At 44.1% G+C, this 19,735-nt stretch overlaps 1 protein-coding gene across 1 annotated transcript; it reads right to left on the bottom strand.

Annotated features, from left to right (window-relative positions):
• Positions 1-1,081: 1,081 nt before the first annotated feature.
• On the bottom strand, positions 1,082-19,318 carry LOC141053761 (histamine H3 receptor-like). The gene is made up of 3 exons (XM_073550807.1): positions 19,054-19,318; positions 10,794-10,960; positions 1,082-1,819 (listed from the first exon to the last, which is right to left on the bottom strand). The coding sequence occupies exons 1-3, from the start codon at positions 19,316-19,318 to the stop codon at positions 1,082-1,084; spliced, it is 1,170 nt and encodes a 389-aa protein (XP_073406908.1).
• Positions 19,319-19,735: the final 417 nt, after the last annotated feature.

The raw sequence follows: 19,735 nt of genomic DNA, 5'->3' as shown, positions 1-19,735 counted from the left end.
CTCAAAACTCGCCACACTGTCCCAGAGCTGTTTAAAAGATGAAAAATGAGCTGTGATTGGTTGCTATCAACAACAGTTTTCTTTGTAGACAGTTGTGGCAACTGAGGCCTATTATTCTTATCATTTCTATGGTGTTATCGTCCTTCTGTAAAGCTGGAAATAACACAATTTATTACCGTGCCAACACAGACCACCCTCTGACATAGACTGCAGGGGGAGCCCAGTATCACACAGGATAGGATTAGATACACAGCTCAGCAGTCAGTATCACGCAGGATAGGATTAGATACACAGCTCAGCAGTCAGTATCACACAGGATAGGATTAGGTACACGGCTCAGCAGACAGTATCACACAGGATAGGATTAGATACGCAGCTCAGCACACAGTATCACACAATAGTATTAGATACACGGCTCAGCAGACAGTATCACACAGAATAGGATTTGATACACAGCTCAGCAGTCAGTATCACACAGGATAGGATTAGATACATGGCTCAGCAGACAGTATCACACAGAATAGGATTAGATACACAGCTCAGCAGTCAGTATCACACAGGATAGGATTAGATGCACGGTTTTTATGTGCAATATAATCATTATAATTTGTTATAACTAACCACAGTTGGTTACTCTGCCCAGGCAACGCTGAGCTCTTCAGCTAGTAAATAATAAAAACGAAAGAAATAAGATCAACATAATTCAATACCTGTACTCAAAGGCAGAACATACAACAATTAAACCACCGGGTGTTTGATTATACGTATTTCAAGTGTAAAAACAGAATTCCTGTTTGATCCATAACATAACATGGTGAAACGTAGTAAATGTATAAATCTTTGAATTTTGTTCTAAACATTCTGCACTTATTGAATATCCATTATATATATCATTTTATGAACTATTTATAGCTGCCATGTTTAATTACAAATTTCTTTGTTCAAGTGCATAATGGTCCATCTTCTCTGAAACAGAACAATTATGTCTTAAAGACACAAAAACCTACATGATTTTTTGATGGTTGTTAGCTAATACCAGTGTGGGCCCCAGATGGAAGGTCTTGTACATATTGGTCAAGAATTATTTGACATTTTTAACATACTTGGAAATGACTTTGATAAAAGCGCTCCTAAAACTCGAGTGGCACAATGGGTAAAGAATGGGATTAATTGAGGAGTTAATCCACAGCAACCAAAATGTAATTTCATACCAATATGATGCAATACAGTACTCTTGGCAGGCTGCCCGAATGGTCATAAGAAACGAGTAAGGAGCCCAACAAATACAAAACACACAAACAAGGATAAACAAAGATTTAGCAACTTTTTGGTCATGTGATAATTTACTCTGTTGTGTTCCCACACTTTGTAATCTATTAGGTTTTGTCTTTTTGGAAGAGAAGTAAGGGAACGGTCTAGACGACATTTTAATTTTTGATAATCCTAAACCATTTTGACCTTGGTGGATCAGCTGCCCTGATTCCGGTATCTTTAAGATTTCTTCTTCACTTGTGCAAACTGTGAAAACTGAAGATTCTCTTTTCTTTTTGCTTCTTATTTTGATGTTCCAATAGATGCTTAGGTTAAAAAATGAAATACTTAAGAGAGGAAGGAAAAAGCCAAAAGTGGAAGCTCCCAGTAGAAAGTGCCAGCTGTTGTAGTATGAAGCTAGACAGAGTTCCTCGGGAATGGAGTGGTCACTATCAAAGTAGTCCCAGAGAAGAATAGCTGGGCTGTATAAGAGAGATGACAGTATCCAGACTGCAGCCATCTTAAGTACTGTCTTGTAATGTTGTTGTTGCTGGGTGTGATATGCAACCTAAACAATAGAAGACAAGAAAATGTATACATACATAAGAAGTATTATGTGTCTTTTAAAATGTGGCAGGGTTGCTAACCTACTATTCAATTTTTTCAGGACAACTGACCCAAAATTCACGGACAGACTAATTTTCTTACAGAAATTTCACATGCCCCTTAAGACCACGCCCACTGGAAAAGGCCACACCCAAAATAATGGCTAGACCCACTAAGACGTGCAGAATTAGATGCAAATACTGAGGATTACACCCAATATACAGAAGAAGTGGTTAAAGTACTGTGTATATAGAGAATAAGATATTGAGAATTACCCCCAGTATACAGGACTGGAGAAGTGGTACGGTGCAGTGTATATACTGTATACCCCAATAAAGCCCCTTCAGTACAGGGGGTGATAAGTGGCTACAGGCAGACTGGGGTGGACCAATGTGTTAGCTGGTGTGAGCAACGTTCAGACAGAAATAAGAAGATCTGCTGGAATCCAGCAGCTGGATGCACTGTCTCCTCGGAGGCTGTTCCAAGCCATCAGAGGAAGTGAATAGGAATATGGGACTAGCTGATAACATGAGTCTCACTTAGTATTACTTACATACATAGAACTCTCATCCTTTCTGAAAGCTGTGGCTTCAAAAGCTCAAACCCTGAGCGCAGAATGAACAGAATATGTTTAGGAATCCTCGCTCTGCAGAGATTAATGGAAAATGGAGGCGCCTTCCTGCTGAAGTCAACTTCTGTTTGTACCGAACATGTCAGCATTTTTTCACATATGCACACTACAAACTGAGGGGAAAAAAAAATTAAAAATCACAAGAGCTTTTTTTCTGCTCAACACTACGGAGGGCAGAGAAAAGCACCTGGTTTTTTACGGATCGTTGGTAAACCTACGGATGATTGGAAACCCAGACAGGTGGAAATATGCAGCCTCTCAATAAATCTCAAATAAAGGAAAGAATGGGATTTTACAGTATTCCATTACAGCAAGCAAATGCCAGCACGTTTATATGAATGGACCTGTATTCTGTATCTGTCCCAATATGATGACTCTATACTATTACTACCTGGTATCTAACAGGTTAATCACAACACACACACACACACACACACAATACTATGCAATATTTGTAGGAAGGTGTGAAAAAAATGCTGTAATGTTAGAATGTTTTAACAAATAGAGATGGGAATAGTTTATTATTATCAATTCACAAAATGCAAAGTAATTCGAATCAATAGTTGTTAAGGCTGTTAAAAAAGCATTAAAGCATCATTCTTCTATGTTCACTTTCACGCAGTTTTAGAAGGAACTCAGCAGGGAGGTCGTTCCAAACATCTTGCAGAACTAATCACAGATCTTCTGGGGATGTAGATTTGCACAAATCCTTCTGTACCTTCATGTAATCACAGAGAGCTAGATGAAGTTGAGCTCAGTGCTCTGTGGGGCCATATCATTATCTTAGTTAAGGGCAGCATGGTGGCTCAGTGGTTAGCACTGCAGCCTTGCCGTGCTGGAATCCTGGGTTCAAATCCCACCAAGGACAACATCTGGAAGGAGTTTGAATGTTCTCCCCATGTTTGTGTGGGTTTCCTCTGGGTACTCCGGTTTCCTCCCACATTCCAAAGACATACTAATAGGGAATGTAGATTGTGAGCCCTATTGGGGACAGTGATGATAATGTGTGCAAACTGTAAAGCGCTGTGGAATATGTTAGCGCTATATAAAGATTATTATTAATTATTCCTTGTACTTCATCACACTGTAGATAGCTCTTAATGATATTGACTGTATGGATAAATATTTCCTTTGTTCAGAGCGGCCTATCACGTTCAGTAATCAAAGTCATTCTATGTGTAACTGTGCATGTGTAGTGAATGGGCTATCTCCATCCATCCCACACTCCCTCAATATGGCTGGACCATCATTGTAAATACACACCTGTACTTTGTATTTCTCCCACCTCATTGTAGATTGTAAGCTCTCACGAGCAGGGTCATCTTATTTTGCTTTAATTATTGTACTGTTAACGTTGTTACTTATGACTTGTGTTTTGATATTGTTAAGCTGTGTGCCCACGTAGCGATTTTTAAGCGTTTCCGCGGCGTTTTTTAAAATAAGCGTTCCATGCATTTGTAATAGAAAGCGCACATGTTGTGCCAATGGTGCGTTTTTTACCGCTGCGGAATCGCTTAGCAGTAAAAAACGCAGCATGTTCATTAATTTTGCGGAATCACACGCGATTCCTCATACCATCAATTATATGAGCAAAAACGCATGGGAAAACGCATGTAAAAACGCTTGACAATCGCGTCAAAAACGCGTGTCTCCTGTGAGCCGGCCGCCTGGTGCCAGCAGTCGTGGTACCTCACCCCCTGGGGCTTGCCCCTGACACTCCCTGTATAGGGGGTGGTCTTCACTAGGTCAGCTCGCCCTAGGAGGGTTGGTGCCACGACCAAGAGGGTCCACTCCAGGAGTCGTCACAGTATAATCAGGCCATGGACCCCGCTGGTACCACCGCCTCCGTCCAAAAGGAACTGGTGTTCCTACGGGAGAGTCAGACCAGGATCATGTCCTCTCTGAAATCCATGGAGTCCCGTTTGTCGGCCATGCAGTCCTCTGACCATGGGAATGCTTCCCAGCTGGCCAGCCTCCATAAGGACTCACACATCAACGCGACACCCAGGTCCATATATATGGTGTCGGTAGACAGTCGGCTTCTTTCCATACAAGCCGTTTCTACCCAGTCCTCGTCCCCGCACCCGCTGCCGCGCCTCGGCAAGCCACCCCGATATAGCGGGGACCCTAAGTTTTGTCGAGGATTTCTGAACCAATGCCGGTTACATTTTGAGCTTTTGCCGCAGCACTATCCCACTGAGTGCGCCCAAATTGCCTTTATTGTTTCACACTTAGAGGGGGAGGCGTTAGCATGGGTGAACCCCCTCTGGGAGCGCAATGACCCACTCGTCTCTCAGCTTTCCACCTTTTTGGACACCTTCCGCAAGGTGTTCGACGACCTGGGTCGGCTGGCCTCTACCACCGAGTCTCTCTTTAACCTCCATCAGGGTACGCTACCGGTGGGACAGTATGCCATCCGTTTTCGTACCTTGTCCTCCGAACTCGGTTGGAACAACGAGGCTCTCGTAGGGATCTTTTGGCGTGGCCTGTCCGGTCGGATCAAAGACGAACTGGCAGGTCGGGATACTCCCACCTCTTTAGAGGATCTGATCTCTCTGGCGACACGCATTGACCTGCGGTTTCAGGAACGTGCCCGTGAATCAGCCAGAGAGAGGAGCTCCTCTCACCTCCTTCGTTCCTGCCCCAAGAAGCCGGGAAACTTCTCCGCCTAGGGTTGGTAGGAGAGGCCTCCCTAGGTGTACGTGATCCCTCTCCTCCCCTGCTCGTGTCCGTGTTATTGAATCTCGGTTCCAAGTGTTATTTTGAGGAGGCTTTTCTGGATTCTGGCGCGGAGGGGAATTTTATCACACTCGAGGCGGTTAAAAAATACCAGATTCCTGTCAGATCCCTGGAGACTCCTCGGTCGATAGTTTCGGTCAATGGTACGTCCATGCTGGAGACCGTTACCCAGGCCACCGAAGACATTGAGCTGCAGATTGGAGCCCTGCACCGGGAGAAGATCTCCTTCCTCGTCTTGACTACCATGTCTCACATGCTTCTTCTAGGTCTCCCTTGGCTGCGGACTCATGAGCCAACCCTGGACTGGCAGTCGGGCGAGATACTCCGTTGTGGACCGTCCTGTCAGGAGAAGTGCCTGTTGCCCGTCCATCCGATGAACTCTGCCTGTCCATCCCCGGCACCTACAGGTCTGCCGTCGGCTTACTGGTCCTTTGCAGATGTCTTCGACAAGAAGGAGGCCGAGACTCTGCCCCTCCATCGGCCATATGACTGTCCGATTGACCTCATTCCTGGTTCTACGCCACCCAGGGGTAGAATATATCCGCTATCCCCTGCTGAAACCCAAGCTATGTCTGAGTATATCCAGGAGAACCTTGCGAGAGGTTTTATCCGTAAGTCCTCCTCGCCCGCGGGAGCGGGATTTTTCTTTGTCAAAAAGAAGGACGGCTCCCTCCATCCTTGCATAGACTACCGAGGCCTGAACGATATCACGGTCAAGAACAAGTACCCATTGCCATTGATCCCGGAACTCTTTGACCGGCTTAGAGGAGCTCGAATTTTCACCAAACTGGATCTTCGTGGGGCCTACAACTTGATCCGCATTCATTCCGGTGATGAGTGGAAGACCGCCTTTAACACCAGAGACACTCACTACGAGTACTTGGTCATGCCCTTCGGCCTCTGCAATGCCCCAGCGGTGTTCCAGGAGTTTGTGAATGACGTCTTCCGGGATATGCTGTACTCCTGCGTGGTAGTCTATCTGGATGACATCCTCGTTTTTTCCCCAGACCTCTCCGCCCACAGAAAGAACGTGCTTCAAGTCCTCCAGCGCCTGAGGGAGAACCGCCTTTATGCCAAGCTCGAGAAATGTGCCTTCGAGCAAACGTCCCTGCCATTCTTGGGGTACATTATCTCAGAATCAGGTCTACACATGGATCCGGCAAAGGTGTCCGCCGTCCTCGATTGGCCACAGCCCCATGGGGTGAAGGCAATCCAACGCTTCCTTGGTTTTGCGAACTACTACCGACAGTTCGTTCCTCATTTCTCCTCGTTGGTTCGCCCCATCTCATCCCTTATCTGCAAGGGAGCTAACCCAAAGGCTTGGCCCTCTGAGGCTGAAGAGGCCTTTCAGTCGTTGAAACAAGCCTTCGCCGCTGCTCCGGCGCTTCACCGACCTGAGGTTAGTAGACCTTTCACTCTCGAGGTGGACGCATCCTCTACCGGGGCTGGCGCAGTCCTTCTGCAGAAATCCTCTTCTGGACGTTTTGTCACCTGTGGCTTCTTTTCTAAAGTATTTTCCTCCACTGAACAGAACTACTCCATTGGCGACAAAGAGCTATTGGCCATTAAATTGGCCTTGTAGGAGTGGAGGTACTTACTGGAAGGCGCCATACATCCATTCAAGATCTTCACGGACCATAAGAACCTGGCGTACATCCAGTCTGCACAGAGGCTCAATCCTCGGCAAGCCAGGTGGTCTCTATTCTTCGCCCGCTTTGACTTTGAACTACATTTTCGGCCCGCCGATAAAAACGTTAGAGCGGATGCGTTGTCAAGATCATTCCTGTCGTCTGATGCAGAGGAAGAACCCTCTCATATCATTGATCCATCAAAAGTAATTACCGTGGCTCCTGTCAAGTTAACCACGTTACCTCCGGGAAGAACCTTTGTGGCTGAGAATAACCGAAAACGAGTGTTAAATTGGGGACATTCATCCAAGATTGCCGGCCACGTTGGTGTCCAAAAGACTTTGGACTTAATCTCTCACTATTATTGGTGGCCTTCACTCTCCCAGGATGTTAAAGACTTTGTGGCATCTTGCCCGTCCTGTGCCCAGAACAAGATACCCAGACAACCACCCTCTGGTCTTCTGCTCCCGCTTCCCGTTCCGTCGGCTCCATGGCAGCACATAGCCATGGATTTCATTACTGATCTGCCGTGTTCTTCCGGTTGTACTGTGGTCTTGGTGGTTGTAGACCGATTTTCAAAGATGGCCCACTTCATTCCTCTTTCCGGACTACCCTCTGTTCCTGACTTGGCGAAGATCTTCATTTCCCATAACTTCAGGATTCATGGCTTCCCCCAGCACATCGTGTCAGACAGAGGGGTCCAATTCACCTCTCGGTTCTGGAGAGCACTATGAGGACTCATGAAAGTGTCATTGGATTTCTCTTCCGCCTGTCACCCCCAAACCAATGGGCAGGTGGAACGTACCAACCAGATCCTTACATCCTACCTCCGGCATTTTTCTAATGCTCATCAGAATGACTGGGTCGGTCTACTTCCTTGGGCTGAGTTCGCCTACAATAATCACTCCAGTGAATCGTCTACCAAGTCTCCTTTCTTCATCGTCTTTGGACAGCATCCCAATGTGCCTCTACCGGTACTTCCTGTCTTGGGGGTACCTGCTGCCGATTCTCTGTCTGTGGAGTTCTCCAGGGTATGGCAGGAGACCAAAACCGCTCTCGAGAAAGCACGGGACAGAATGAAATTACATGCTGACAAGAGGCGCCTGGACGTTCCTCCATTTCTCCCTGGTGACAAGGTGTGGCTCTCCACCAAATACGTCCGCCTTAAGGTACCATGTTACAAACTGGGTCCCCGTTACATTGGTCCTTTTGAGGTCCTCAGGCGGATTAATGATGTTGCTTACAAATTGAAGCTGCCTCCTTCACTCCGTATTCCCAATTCCTTCTATGTGTCTCTCCTTAAACCTGTGGTTCTTAACCGATTTCATCCTTCTCCAGGCCACACACCCCAGCCTGTTGGCTTGGGGGATGAGTTTGAGGTGAATGACATTTTGGCCATGAAGAAGGTAAGAGGGAGAACCATGTTCTTGATCGATTGGAAGGGTTTTGGCCCCGAGGAGAGGTCATGGGAGCCCAGGGAGAATATCCATGCACCCCAGATTTTGTCTAAGTTCCTCTCCAGTTTTAGAAAGAGGGGGCGTAAAGGGGGGGTACTGGCACGCCGTGCTCACCTGGGGGTGGGACCTCGGCCCTGACGTCATCTCTTCCGGAGCCGCGGTCACTCCTGGGGTCCCGCCGGGTGCGCACACGCACCTCTCGTACCTAGGTCCCTGTCTCCTTCATGTTATGTCTGCGCTTGCGCGCTTTTCTCAGTTCGGTCTCCAGGTCAGTCCTCTCTATGGTACTGGAGGACTTGACCCGGAAGCTCTCGTGATCATGTATTATATCAGGCTACCTCTTCCTAGGGGAGGTGCCTGATTATTGTTGTGCTTCCTGGCTTGGTCTGCCGTGTCCCTGCCTGGCTGTGCGCTGTATTCGGGTCCCCTGCCTTGCTCTCTGTTGTGCCTCTTGGCACACGCTCTGAACCTGCACTCTGCCTTGTACTCGGTTGTGCCTCCTGGCACACGCGCTGACCCTGTGCTCTGCCTTGTACTTAGTTGTGCCTCCTGGCACATACTCTGATCCTGTGCTCTGTCTTATACTCAGTTGTGCCTCCTGGCACACACTCGGACCCTGTGCCTTGTCTCATACTCAGTTGTGCCTCCTGGCACATGCTCTGATCCTGTACTCTCTCTCTTACTCGGTTGTGCCTCCTGGCACACGTTCCAATCCTGCACTCTGTCTTATGCTCAGTTGTGCCCTCTGGCACACACCCTGCTCCTGTACTCTGTTGCACCTCCTGGCACACCCGCTGCCTGACTCTGACGTGCTCCTTGCACTCATCCTGCTTCACTCACACCCGAACATACGAAGTCTCTGTATACCACGTGTTCCCGTGTCCACGCTTTACACGTTCCTACAGACACACTCACCCACTCGTGTCTCCTGTGAGCCGGCCGCCTGGTGCCAGCAGTCGTGGTACCTCACCCCCTGGGGCTTGCCCCTGACACTCCCTGTATAGGGGGTGGTCTTCACTAGGTCAGCTCGCCCTGGGAGGGTTGGTGCCATGACCCAGAGGGTCCACTCCAGGAGTCGTCACAGTAGGTTTCCTTTAACACCTAACACCTTGCTCATTACATTGTCTAGAAGCCTTGGTGCTGGCCTTAAAAGTCATGGAGGACATATAAAATTCTACATGTTGTTTTTAATGTGTAATTTTTTTGGCATCAACTAATCTAAGTACAGTTTAATATTTTGTAGTTAGAGTAATATTATTACTCTTATTTTCATCTTATGGGTTAAAAAAAAGTTCGTTAACACTTAGTCTTCTCAGTAGTTTGAAAATTATTCTTGTTTTCAATGACATATTGATTAAAATATTAAGTTTTAAAGGCGGTGTACTCATTAATACTGAGCACTGTATATATATACATATATAGATACATACACACATATACGGTACATATATATTACATGACACATAAAAATAATAATAATAATAATAAATTTTATTTCTATAGCGCCGACATTTTCCGCAGCACTTTACATTTCAGAGGGGACTTGTACAGACAATAGACATCACAGCATAACAATAATCACATAGATCATAACAGATACCAAGAGGAATGAGGGCCCTGCTCGCAAGTTTACAATCTATGAGGAAAAAAAGTAGACACGAAAGGTGGGTGGTAACAGTTGCCCTGATTGTATGGACCAGCCATAATGTTAAGTGTGTAACAGTACAGACACAGAGGGCTAATAGATGCATAAAGCATGTGGGAACATGATGTGGGGAACCTGGTTATGGTAAAAACTTTTGGCTGTGCCACACAGGGATAGATTAGGTTAATGTGTTGAGGCGGTAGGCCAGTCTGAATAAATGAGTTTTCAGGGCACGCTTAAAATTGTGGTGATTGGGGACTAATCGTATTGACCTGGGAAGTGCATTCCAAAGAATTGGCACAGCACGTGTATAGTCTTGGAGACGGGAGTGAGAGGTTCTGATTATTGTGGATGCTAACCTCAGGTCATCAGCAGAACGGAGGGCACGGGTTGGGTGGTATACTGAAACACGGGAGGAGATGTAGGGTGGTCCTGAGCCATGAAGAGCTATGTGGGTGAGGGTAATAAGTTTGTACTGGATTCTGGAGTGGATGGGTAGCCAGTGTAATGACTGGCACAAGGTAGAGGCATCGGTGTAACAATTGGAGAGGAATATGATCCTGGCAGCAGCATTCAAGACAGATTGGAGGGGGGAGAGTTTGGTAAGAGGCAGACCGATTAGAAGAGAGTTACAATAGTCGAGATGAGAATGAATAAGAGAAACAGTAAGAGTATACGTAATGGGGGAAAAAATATTTATAAAATGGTGAAAAAAGATTATGTCAAACTTTTAAATCAGGGAAAACACTTTACATGATTACAGTGCACATTTTATTTGTGTTATATCAGCTATTAACATAATGCAGCTAAACTACAATAAAGAATTGAATACTTACAGCCATAGTGACAGCCAGAAATCGATCATAACTAATAAGAACGACATTAAAGGCTGAGGCTGTGCACATCATATAGTCGGCGATCAGCCATAGCTTGCAGAGGAATTTTCCCAGCTTCCACTCGCCATTGAGCATATAAGGCACATACAATGGAATGCAAAATGCTCCTGTGAAAAGACTCATATATTAATACTTACTAGTGATTGTGTGAGGAAAAGGCTCTGTTATCTTATCAGTGCCATAAAACTGACATATACTCCAAGGGAAGACTTCCAGGCTATAGCCATACAATGTACTTGAGCACAATATAAAAATATATATCACATGATACACATGTTTTTGTGTGTGCCACTGTATTGGAAAACAGAAGACCCAGTGACGGCAATGTGCCCTTTTGAATCATTTTTCAAAGTTCTTAAGTGTCCGCTGACCTTCATAGGCTTTGACAATATTTATTGATATTCCAGGTCCTTGTCTGGAGATCCCATAATCAGTTTTAGAGTCTCAGACTCCTCCTGGGTACATCCACAAGCACATTTTGTAGTATGGGAATGAGAAGATGAATCTACTTAACTTGACTAATCCCTGATATCTGGATCTTCTATGATGCACTATTGCATTATACATTTAATGTCACAAAACCACTATCCCATCCAATGTACATTTGTAAGTTTATAAAGTTTCTAATGACCATTCAGTGATCCAAAATCTGTCATTCTTTGTACCAATATCAACTAATTCACTCATTCACAGGTTTTACTATGAGCCAGTTGTACTGGACTCGAACACGTACTAACTAACTTTTACACTTGCTACAAACCATCTTGCAACAAAACATCTCACATGTAAGGCAAAAATTCGGCACGAGGGCTAAGGCTACTTTCACACATCAGTTTTTTGCCGTCAGGCAGGATCCTGCTATTTTTAGAAAAAACGGATCCAGCGTAAATTTTGGAGAACTGTAAAAACGGATCCATTTTTCTGCCGGATCTGTCTAGCAGGTTATATATGTTTGGCTGGGGGCTGGCCAATTGGGTCTGAGCATGCGCAGAGATAAAAAAATGGATCCGGTGGCTGGATCCGTCTTTTTCTGGATCCGGCGCATTCCGGCACCCATAGACTTTCATTGTGGCAAAAAGCCGGAAGCGTCGGATCCGGCGCTTCCGGCTTTTTCGCCGGAGACAAAAAACGTTACAGTAGCCGTTTTTTCCAGGCGCCGGAATGAGACAAGTAGCCGGATCCGGCAAAAAACGGTCGAACCGCAATGCCATCCGGCGCGATCCCGCGCTAATACAAGTCAATATGGAAAAACTGGATCCGGCATTGCATTTCGCCGGATCCGGTTTTACAAAAAAAAGCCAGATCTCGCCTGACGGCGTAAAACGGATGTGTGAAAGAGGCCTAACACTCAATCCACTAAAATAACAAGCTGACAGCAACCAAATTCACAATAGGCTTTATTAAAATAGTGTAAATTTATTACTCAAAATACCTGCTTAAAATCCCCTTAAAAGAAATTCATTTAACATTTAAGGAAACATTCTCGTCAAACTTTTGATTGCCTAAACCTGTTTAAAAGTACCGTAAATGTAGTGTAATATAAGTGTGGTAATATATTTACCGATCACGGTCTTCATTGGCTTCCAGCTCTGCTCTGGTCCTCTTCTGAGTCACGTATAGCTTTTCTGACTTGCCAGATCCCAAAGGGTTCTATGGCCTTGAATAAATAAAATTGACGTTGCTCGTACTAGTCTTGATGATGGGGTGTGCTGGATTTTGTATCGGATTGCACTTGAATTAATGTTATTCAATTAGGCGGTGCAGATCTGCATATTTATTCTCAGCTGTATTCGGCATGAGAAGCAAATCGCGGCATGCTGCAATTTCACTCTACAGTGCGGGAAAAAAAAAATCGCATGACATAAGGCCCCTTTCACACGTCCTGATATTTCCGGTACCGGAAAAAACGGTACCGGAGATATCAGTGTCCATGTGTGTAATACATGCGGCACACGTGTGGCAACCGTGTGCCGCATCAGTACCACACAGATGGCTGCAGGGGAAGAAGCGCTACTGTAAAGCGCTGTTCCCCTGCGGCAGGTGCTGAACGTGGCTCTCATTCTCCCCTGCTCTACCTGTGATTGGCGTGAGCAGAGGAGAATGAATGAAGGAAAAACCCGACGTGGGTTCCCCCTATGTTTTAAACTAACCTGACAAAACTCACAGTTGTGGGCTGCTGTTTTTAGGCTGGGGGGGGGCATATCCATGGCCCCTTACCAGCCTGAGAATAGCAGCTGTGAGTTTTGCCGGGCAGGTTCAAAAGCATAGGGGGAACCCACGTCGGGCTTTTCATTCATTCTCCTCTGCTTGCGCCGATCACTGGCAGAGCAGGGGAGAATGAGAGCCACGTTCAGCACCTGCCACAGGGGAACAGCGCTTACAGTAGCACTTCTTCCCCGGCGGCCATCCATGCACATGGAGGACATCAATGTGTGTTCTCCGTGTGCACGTGTGCTGGATGTTTTGCCGTCCGTGGTCCGTGGAAACACACTGACATGTGTACAGACCCATTCATTTGAATGGGTCTATGTGAGTACGTGTCCACGGTACGTGTGAAAACTGTCACCACAGTTACCGGAGACTTGGCACCCAATTTTTAAGGATATGGTACAATTCTGTAACATAGGAAAATGTAAATGGTCCTGTAAAAGACTAACAGCTACTGAATTAAATGGATTGCATACAGACAGCGAATGGATGACAAGTAAGAAAAAATCCTCCCTCTCTCTCTCGCTTTAGGGTGACCTCTTAAAGTGTTTTACACCAGATTTCTGGCATTAACTCTTGGATGACTCAAGGCCCAAGTGTGAACTGGAAGTCACTTTTTCAATGTAAGCCTATGAAATGTCAGAAAGATGCACTTTAGGCTTACGTTTTAAAAGGAACTTCTGGCTCATACATAGAGCACAGTGTGATCCTGCAAGTCAGAATATCCATCACATGACCCAGAAGTGGACAGGAGTGGAGATGAAAAGCAGGGAAAACGACGATCCATGAGTACATTACTACAATTACAGTACACTACATATACACACGGGGTCAAAATTGTTGGTACCCCTCGTTTAATGAAAGAAAAACCCATAAAGGTCACAGAAATAACTTGAATCTGACAAAAATAGTAATAAATCAAAAATCTATGAAAATAAACAAATGAAAGTCAGACATTGCTTTTCAACCATGCTTCCACAGAATTTTTAAAATCCTAAAACTCATGTAATAGGCTTGGACAGAAATGATGGTACCCCTGAAAATAATGTGACAATAGGGACATGTTAAAGCAAGGTGTGTCCACTAATTAGCATCACAGGTGTCTACAATCTTGGAAGCAGTGTGCGGGCCTGTATAGAGGGGTACAGATACTCACTGTGCTGTTTGGTGACATGGTGTGCATCACACTTAACATGGACCAGAGGAAGCGAAGGAATGAGTTGTCTCAGGAGATTAGAAAGAAAATTATAGACAAACATGTTAAAGGTAAAAGTTATGACCTTCTCCAAGCAGCTTGATATTCCTGTGACTACAGTTGCACATATTATTCAGAAATTTAAGCTCCATGGGACTGTAGCCAACCTCCCTGGATGTGGCCGCAGGAGGAAAATTGATGACAAATCAAAGAGACGGATTATACGAATGGTAACAAAAGAGCCCAGAAAAATTTCTAAACTGATTAAAGGTGAACTTCAAGCTCAAGGAACATCAGTGTCAGACCATCCGTCATTGTATGAGCCAAAGTGGACTTTATTGGAGATGACCAAGGAGGACACCATTGTTGAAAAAAAAATTATAAAAAAGCCAGACTGGAATTTTCCAAACTACATGTTGACAAGCCACAAAGCTTCTGGGAGAATGTCCTATGGACAGATGAGACAGAAATGGAACTTTTTGGCATGGCACATCAGCTCTATGTTCACAGATGGAAAAATGAAGCATTTCAAGAAAAAAACACTGTCCCTACTCTGAAACATGAAGGAGGCTCTGTTATGTTCTGGGGCTGCTTTGCTGAATCTGGCACAGGATGTCTAGAATCTGTGCAGGGTACACTGAAATCTCAAGACTATCAAGGGATTCTAGAGGGAAATGTGCTGCCCAGTGTCAGAAAGCTTGGTCTCAGTCACAGATCATGAGTCTTGCAACAGGATAAATGACCCAAAACACACAGCTAAAAACACACAAGAATGGCTAAGAGGAAGACATTGGACTATTCTGAAGTCACCTTCTATGAGCTCTGACCTAAATCCTAATGAGCATCTTTGGACAGAGCTGAAACATGCCGTCTCGAAAAGGCAAACTACAAACATGAGACAACTGGAGCAGTTTGCTCTTGAGGAGTAGGCCAAAATACCTGTCGAGAGGTGCAGAAGTCTCATTGACAGTTACAGGAGTCGTTTGATTGCAGTGATTGCTGTTATGAACGAGTCACCGTAGGAGGCAAAAACAGAAATGCTAGCTAAGTCCAGAAAATCAGAGAAGTTGGCAGCTATCGGATTGCAGACCCCTGAACCTATCAACAACAACTAGCAGTAGCCGTGGGGGGTTCCTACGGTGCTCTAGACCCCTCGATCACAGCCGGAGAACTACATAGCCTAAAGACAGAAAGGGAAATCTAAACTGCCCCAGAGCAGACCCCAAAGCAATAGGCAGCCCCCAACATATAATGACGGTGAAGCAAGAAGAAAAAATACTAGCACAGATAGAAAGATAGACTGAGCAAATGATGGGGCCCAAGCTAACTAGATAGGACAGGATAGAAAAGCTGCTGTCTGCAATCCGCCAAAAACCCTATCAAAACAAGAGCCAACAGACTGACAGGAAAAAAGGCCCTGAAGATGCTAGGCTTCAAAAAGACTAGGGCAGCACGGTGGCTCAGTGGTTAGCGCTGCAGCCTTGCAGCGCTGGGGTCCTGGGTTCGAATCCCACCAAGGACAACATCTGCAAGGAGTTTGTATGTTCTCCCCGTGTTTGTGTGGGTTTCCTCCGGGTACTCCGGTTTCCTCCCACACTCCAAAGACATACTGATAGGGAATTTAGATTGTGAGCCTCATCGGGGACAGTGATGATAATGTGTGCAAACTGTAAAGCGCTGCGGAATATGTTAGCGCTATATAAAAATAAAGATTTATTTTATTTTATGTCAGTACTCAGGTATTTTCTGAAGACAGAGCAAAAAGACCCAAAGGAATTCAGCACACCCCAGCAGGGAATGGCAGAATCCAGAAAAGCAAGGCAAAATAAAACCAAAACACAAATGCAAAAAGCAAGGCAGAAAACTTAGCTTTTGAAGAGCAGGAATCAGACTGGTCTCCTAGAATCCCTCAGAGAAATCACCTGCGAGGTAGAAGGGCGTCGGCTGCCTTATATCCAGTCAGCAACTCCCGTCACCCAGTCATCCTCCACCAGCTCAGGTGTTTGGCAATCAGCCTCACTACCTTCCTTCACCAGAAGAGGGAGTTCATCAGACCTCAATGGTGAAGGGGAAAATGAACTCACAACAGATTGCCTCAAAAGGTTGTGCAAAAAAATATTAAGTTAAGGGTACCATCATTTCTGTCCAGGCCTATTTCATGAGTTTTATTTTTTTTCTGTGGAAGCATGGTTGAAAAGCAATGTTTGACTTTCATTAGTTCATTTTCAAAGATTTTTTATTTATTTTTACTTTTGTAACATGTTATTTCAGTCACCATTGTGGGTTTTTCTGTCATTAAACGAGGGGTACCAACGATTTTGACCATGTGTGTAGATTTACACAGGTAAAGAGAGTAAAATATTTTGTGGGAGTGCCTCTTTAAACAAATGACAAAGAACAATGCCCTGACTCTTGTTAGTTTTCACACATCCCAGAGAACTGCAGAGGTCCCTAACCAAAAACACAGGTGAGATTGGCTACCAGTTACTTTAATCTCTTCCATTAGTGGCAACCATATAATAATGCCCTCAGACCCTGATGACCCAGGTTCATTACTCAGCGTTCGGATTCACATGGATGGCCACACAGTTCAGGTGGAATATGTTCTCAATCACCCAGCAATCATACAATTAAAGACACATAAAACAAATGAAATACTATGAGCTAGATCTCCGAACACTGAAAATCACCCATGCCACATGTGCTACAAAGGAGAGGGAATATAGAGTACTTAAAATAATGTATTTGCCATGTGGTTATTGTTTCCCCTGTCCTGTGGAGCCTCTGCCTTGGTTACGTGAGAGCCAGTCAAATAGGGATCTCGTTGGGATGTCTAAAAACTGTCAGAGCACCCATCATTGTATTACGGCAGCCTTTTCCTTGTACATAGGGAATGGATGCAACTGGAGAGAACATCACTCACACAGGATTCAAGTGTTACTATAAGGGGTTCACCAAATTTTATTAAGTTACACAAGCTTATATAACAAACAAGTCCCATAGCTAAATTTTTAACGTGGAGATGCAAAGAAATGAACTTTAAAGCAATACTATCATCAGAAAATGACCTATTGTTTAAATCGGGTTTTTATTTTACATGTTTCTTTTTTTATTTTGGCAAAAATATATTTCATATCATGAGCTTAGTTAAAAAAATAAAACAATAGAAACTAGAAAATGCCAATGGGGCTATTTTTAAAATCATACTTCCTGTCCTTCCTGGCATAATTTTCAGCAAGGCTCCATTTTATCCGAGGCAGGAAGACATCTATACACATCTGATAATAAAGGATCCACCATTCACAATAGGCAATGTCACAGCTGACCCTGCTCCCTCTCCCTTCGCAATGATCTTTGCACAAACTAAGTAGACTGTTTATTACAAAGGAGTCTAAGCTCTGTGGCTATGTACATGTTTACTGAAACAACAGAATGTTACAGACTGAAAAACTTCCAGTGGCCAATATGAAAATTGCAAGATTTCTGTTTTACGATTTTTAATACAGATATATGTGATATAGACTGTGCAATGAATAATAAGAAAAAAATTCAGCTCACCCCTGAGATGCTATCCCAATCTGGCAGGAGCACGGCGTCTCCGCTGCTGCACAGCGCTGAAGTTGAATGAGGAAAATAAGGGTGGAACCAGCTCAACATACCGGAAAAATTCAAAATATCTCTATTGAAAATCCTTTAAAAATAAAAGTGATGAAAAAATGGGCATCAGACAACAAAGCAATAAAGAGTAGTGGTTATACACACCACCCCTCTTGCTTTGTTGTCTGAAATGCCCATTTTTTCATCACTTTTATTTTTAAAGGATTTTCAATAAAGATTTTTTGAATTTTTAATTTTTCCGTTGTGTTTAGCTGGTTCCACCCTTGCTTTCCTCATATAGACTGTGCACCTTATCCACTCAGCTTTCCATAGGCAGGTGTTAAGCACAATTAATAAATCCCAAATATGCCAAAATGTCAACACTTCACTATGCTCCTATCAACAACCATGGGGGGGGGGTGGCCGAGGAAGCAGGGTGAAACGTGCGCGTCGGGGTTGGAGGACGGGACTCCCATTCCACTCACATAACACGCTGCTAGGATCCAGTTTAAGGCCCTTGTGGCTCCCATTATGGATTATATTCATTAGGTTTTACCTTGTTGCCTGTCTGCATACAACAATCCTGAAAATAGGCAACTCTAACCACTGTGAGTCTGAACAAAAGTTTTTCAGTTGTGAAGATCAGGATATACAGGTTGTGTGCAGTAAGACCAGCGACACCCATTGGACTGGACTGCAGCTCAGTATAATAAAAGTTATTTTTCTTCTCTTGCAGGTCATGTTGGTCGCAGATATGCAGTGTTATAGAATGCTGAATATCAGCCCTGAAAGGTGATGTCCGTAACTTACATCCGCCAAACCTGGTGACAGGTTCCCTTTAATGCATTTTCTTTGGGTTCACATTGGAACTGTAGATCCAAAGAGGCCAGTGCCAAATTTAGTTCAGTGCTAGATGAGTGTTATTTATGTATAAGTGTTGCTTCACTCTACAATGTCAGAATTTTCTGATCAGCAAACAAGTTTTTGTTTGGAGAACCTCTCCTTAAATGTACATTTCCAACACCCATACTAGTTTGTATAAAGTAGGTAAGGTAGGACACAGAACACAGATTGATGGTCCCAGTGCTAGTGACAAAGGACCTAAAACCGGCACTAAGAGCAATAATTAAAGCTGTGCATCACAGTACCGCTTATCACAGAATGAACATGGTAGTGTTAAATATATATACCGTAACTCACCTATTAAAAAATCACAAATAGCTAAATTTAAAAGGAAGAAGTTACTGCTGCTCCGAAGCCGCTTGTCTTCTATAAAACATACAATGACAAGACTGTTGCCTGCAACAGTGATGAAAATTAAAAAAGAGATCAACATAATTATTAGAATAGTTACACCTCGTGCCATTTCATCAATCTCAACAGATGAGTTTGTAAAACTGATACCAGTAAGATTTCCTGAAATGATTAAAATCGATTTCATCTTGAACTGAGAGTATACGTACATAGTGATGCATGGAGGCATGAAGGACAGAGGTGTGCCTCAATGATCAATTCCCAATACTTCAACAAGCAGCAATATATATACAGTGGGATATTCCTATGGGGGAGTCTCTATTGTCAGGACCCTGGGGCATCTGGCAGGTGCTTACAAGCCCTTTACATACAGTAGGTATAAAATTATCTAAGTATTCAAAATAAGTTTGTAGAATATTTTTGATGTTAGCCTGAGGTGCACATTCATTACACTAATGATATAAAAATGAAAAAATCCTTAGGGGATCTGTACTCCCAGAAGAATAAACGTATTACTTTCTATGTGAAACACATGGAAAATGTACATTCCCGAAAAAATTTTGATCTCCAAGGCAAATTCCCACTTTTTGCAATTAAAAGTTTATTTGTTTTTTCAATTATATTTTAT

Source organism: Dendrobates tinctorius, unplaced genomic scaffold, assembly GCF_039654945.1.
Source record: "Dendrobates tinctorius isolate UK_male_01 unplaced genomic scaffold, ASM3965494v1 ptg000171l, whole genome shotgun sequence".
Lineage (NCBI taxonomy): Eukaryota > Metazoa > Chordata > Amphibia > Anura > Dendrobatidae > Dendrobates > Dendrobates tinctorius.
The sequence above is the reverse complement of the archived record's forward strand: the minus strand, read 5'-3'. Positions and strand labels throughout refer to the sequence as shown.